The sequence below is a fragment of the Neopelma chrysocephalum genome, unplaced genomic scaffold, assembly GCF_003984885.1.
Source record: "Neopelma chrysocephalum unplaced genomic scaffold, ASM398488v2 Primary Assembly neopelma1_179936, whole genome shotgun sequence".
Lineage (NCBI taxonomy): Eukaryota > Metazoa > Chordata > Aves > Passeriformes > Pipridae > Neopelma > Neopelma chrysocephalum.
Genome location: NW_020937602.1, coordinates 1 through 3,355, shown reverse-complemented (window position 1 = coordinate 3,355; position 3,355 = coordinate 1). Strand labels below are relative to the sequence as shown.

The window sequence follows — 3,355 nt, the reverse complement described above, 5'->3', positions numbered from 1 at the left end:
GCAAAGACCGTGGCCACGGGCAGCTCTGGGGGGTGGGAGCAAAGGGGGAAGCCCTGGTTGGGCACGGCTTGGCCCCAGGGCTTTGAGGTGGCCGTGGCAGGGTCAGGGTGGTCTCACCTTGTCTCTCCAGAGTGGCCCTCCCATACTTGTTCAGAGTGCGGATTTGGCTCTGGCAGATGAAGGACAGGAGGTGCTCCAGGAGCACTTTGATGGACGTCTTTCTGTTTAGGTCCCTGCTGACCTGCTCTGCCAGCTGGGATGGCTGCTGCATCTCCCAGCACTCTTCATCCACCTCAAAAGCTACAAGGTCTTTGCCACCCTCCCTGACACGCAGGAAGCCCCAGCTGGATGTGTTGGGGTACAGCTCACAGCCCGCACGGATTTGGACCACCAGAGGGTCTGCCAAGGGCAAAGCCAGCGGAGAGGTCCCATGAGTGTGTGGCACGTGGGTGGCACGAGGCGGGACGTGACTGAGGGCACGTGGAAGGGTGCGATGGGCAGCAGGGTGCGATGGGCAGCAGGGCACGGGGCCATGCTTCAGGAAACCCCAGACACCTTGCAAACCCTCAGGCCCCTTGGAAGGATGGAGTGAATACCAGGCCAGTTAGTGTGGGGGTGCTTGTTTAAAAAGAATACTGTCCCCCAAAATATTTGCCCCCAATTTTCTCTTTCATGATCTTTTCTATGTGAGTCCTGCAGCCCCAGTAAATTTTGTGGCAACTCCCTGGTGTGCAGAGGGGCTTCCTGTGCCAGATGTCAGAAGCCCCAAGGGGTTTAAGGTCTGCTGCCTTCCCCAGTCCTGCGAGTCATAAGCCCCAGCAGCTGCAGCGTTACACTTTCAGGAGCTGTTGCACCCTATGAAACCCCCCCAGATGCCACCCTGGTGGAGGAGGGCACAGCCTGAACCTGGGGAGAGGTGCCAGGGCTCTGACTGGAGTTGTTCCCATACTCACAGTCCATTTCTGTCTGCTGGACTTTGTCATGCACATATCGGACCACATTGCGCAGAGCAATTTGGCTTTGGGACATCAGCTTCTTGGTGTCACCCTCGGCCGCAGCCTGGCTGACCCAGGGCCAGTGGAAGTGGACGCTCCAGTTCGCAGGATCCAGTGCAAAGATGGGCACATCCCCCAGGACTGCCATCGCTGACACCTCAGCAGAGGTCATGTCAGCAAAGAGGCCGGTCAGGAGGTACTGGAGAACCTGTGGCTCTGCTGGAAAGGAGGATGGGGATGAGAAGGGGTGTAAGAAGGTGATGAGTGGAGGGGCTAAGGGAGAAACAAGGGATTCAGACTAGATACAAGGAAGAAATTTTTTACTGTGAGGCTGGTGAGACACTGATGCAGATTGCCCAGAGATGGGATGGATGCCCCATCCCTGGAAACATTCAAGAGCACGTTGGATGGAACTCTGAGCAACCTGGTCTAATGGAAGATGTCCCTTCCCATGGCAGGCGGGGTTGGACTGGATGGTCTTTAAAGGTCCCTCCCACCCCAAACCATTCCATGGTTCTGTGATTCTGTGCTCTTCAGCCTGCTCAGGGTAGCTTTCCTGGCTGAACTTCCTCTGCCTTTGCTGCTCCTTTTCCTTCTCTACTTTACTTGCAACGAATTGTTTCTCTCCTGCACAGGATTTCAGGCATTTTGTCCCCTCCCCTCCCTGCCTCCCTCCTGCCCAGCGCTACTGTCTGACTGTGTAGAGCAGATGAGGGGACACCTCACTGCTTGTTTGGGGTGATGCTCCCCCCAGAAGAACACCTGTGCCAGGACCTGTATCTGCCAGAGACCTGTACCTGGTGCAGAGGACATGGAGGATGGAAAAGAGCATTTTATCCAGGTTTGGGGGCTCCCTGACAGGAGAGCAGTGCAGCCCATCTCAGAGATCAGTCCTGCCTTCCCCTGTGTGATGCTGCCCACCCCAGAAGCACAAGGTCTCACGGGGTTGTTTGTGGTAAAATGCTCATACAACAGCAGTGCCTGAAACACCCTCTTGCAGGTGCAGCTCTACAAAAACAAGGGTCTGCTGGAAGAGGCCCAAGTCAGCACGTGGGGCTGATTCCCCCTTGGCACTCATGGGCTCCCTGCAGGAGGAAGACATCGTGGGAGGAACCTCAACACCCAAAGCCTGGCTAGGGACCCTAGCCTCTCTTCTGCTTGTGTACCCAAGGCCCTGTGTCAAGCCAGTGGGGTAGAAGTCCAGAGCTGGGGGCAAGAACAGAGAGGGTGGGCAGGGACAAAGCACCTTTGGGTCCTGCATCGTGGGGGGCAGCCCTTTGATGCTGGGGATCATCCCCCCCATGCAGGGGACAGTGGCCTCCCCTGAGGAACCTGTAGGGTCCTCTGACAGCAGGGGTGAGAGTGGTTTGGGTGAGCCAGGGCTCCCACTTACCTTCTGGGTCTGCCCACATCCCGGGGAGGAGGAGGGGAAGAAAGAGGAGGAGGTGAGGGGGCTGCATGGTGCAGGTGGCAGGGATGAGGAAGCAGCAGCAGCAACTGCAGGAAGAGGAAGAACCTTGGGGTCCCACGCTTCAGCCCAGCCCAGCAGTCACTGCGGCAGCTCTCCACAAACCATGTGGAACATGCGGAACAAATGTGCTGGGGTTAGGGCTGGGGACGTGTGGGAGAGATGAGAGCTGAAATAATGTCTCGAGCATGAAGTGCTGTGACAAGCTGGGCCTGGAAAAAGCCCAGCCAGGAGGAAAGAGAGTCTCAGGAAACATCGCTAGGAGAAAGCAGATGTTCAAGGGTCCCCCTAGCTCCCCCTCCCCACCAATGGCACCTTGTCCTATCCCAGTTCTTGTGGGGTGCATCAGCTCCAATGGAGGGGACGATGGCTTTTGGATTTCAGCCCTGACTGGTTGCTGTCCTCCCAGCCCCCACATGGCAAGAAGGGATGCTTTGTGTCCCCCCCTCTGGCACCTCCAGCTCAGGCTGCTCCTGCACCACCTGCCTAACCCTGGGGATGGGGCTCCCAGGGAGGAGGTGACAAACAGTTCCTGACTAACCCCAAGCTGTGGGGCGCTGCTGGGGAGCCCCAACTCTGACCTAAATGCCCCCAGGACAGGGCCCAGGGATGGGTCTGGCACTCCCCTTTCCTTTCTACCAACTTTGGTGCCAACGGGGACAGAGCAGCGGAATGGCTCCCACCGTTCCTGTTCCCATGCACAGGGGACTCTTGGGGAGGGGGACAGGATTCTGCACCAGTGTCCAATGGTACAAGGGAGGGACAATGGTGAGCCAGCCTCACCCCCCAAAATGTCCCTGATCCGCTGCTCCTCTCCAGCTCCTCCCCTCAACACATAGTTTCTCCTCCCCTTTCCTGGGCAGTGCCCATGTTGGGAGTGAAGGCAGAACTG

General features: G+C 57.7%; 1 protein-coding gene across 1 annotated transcript; it reads right to left on the bottom strand.

The window, feature by feature from the left end:
* Positions 1–4: 4 nt before the first annotated feature.
* On the bottom strand, positions 5–2,509 carry LOC113962455 (antigen-presenting glycoprotein CD1d-like; the record flags this gene model as incomplete). The annotated part of the gene is made up of 4 exons (XM_027673209.1): positions 2,389–2,509; positions 954–1,214; positions 118–399; positions 5–25 (listed from the first exon to the last, which is right to left on the bottom strand). Coding segments are annotated over exons 1-4 (631 nt in total), but the record flags the coding sequence as incomplete, so codon positions are not given.
* Between the last annotated feature and the right edge of the window lie 846 nt (positions 2,510–3,355).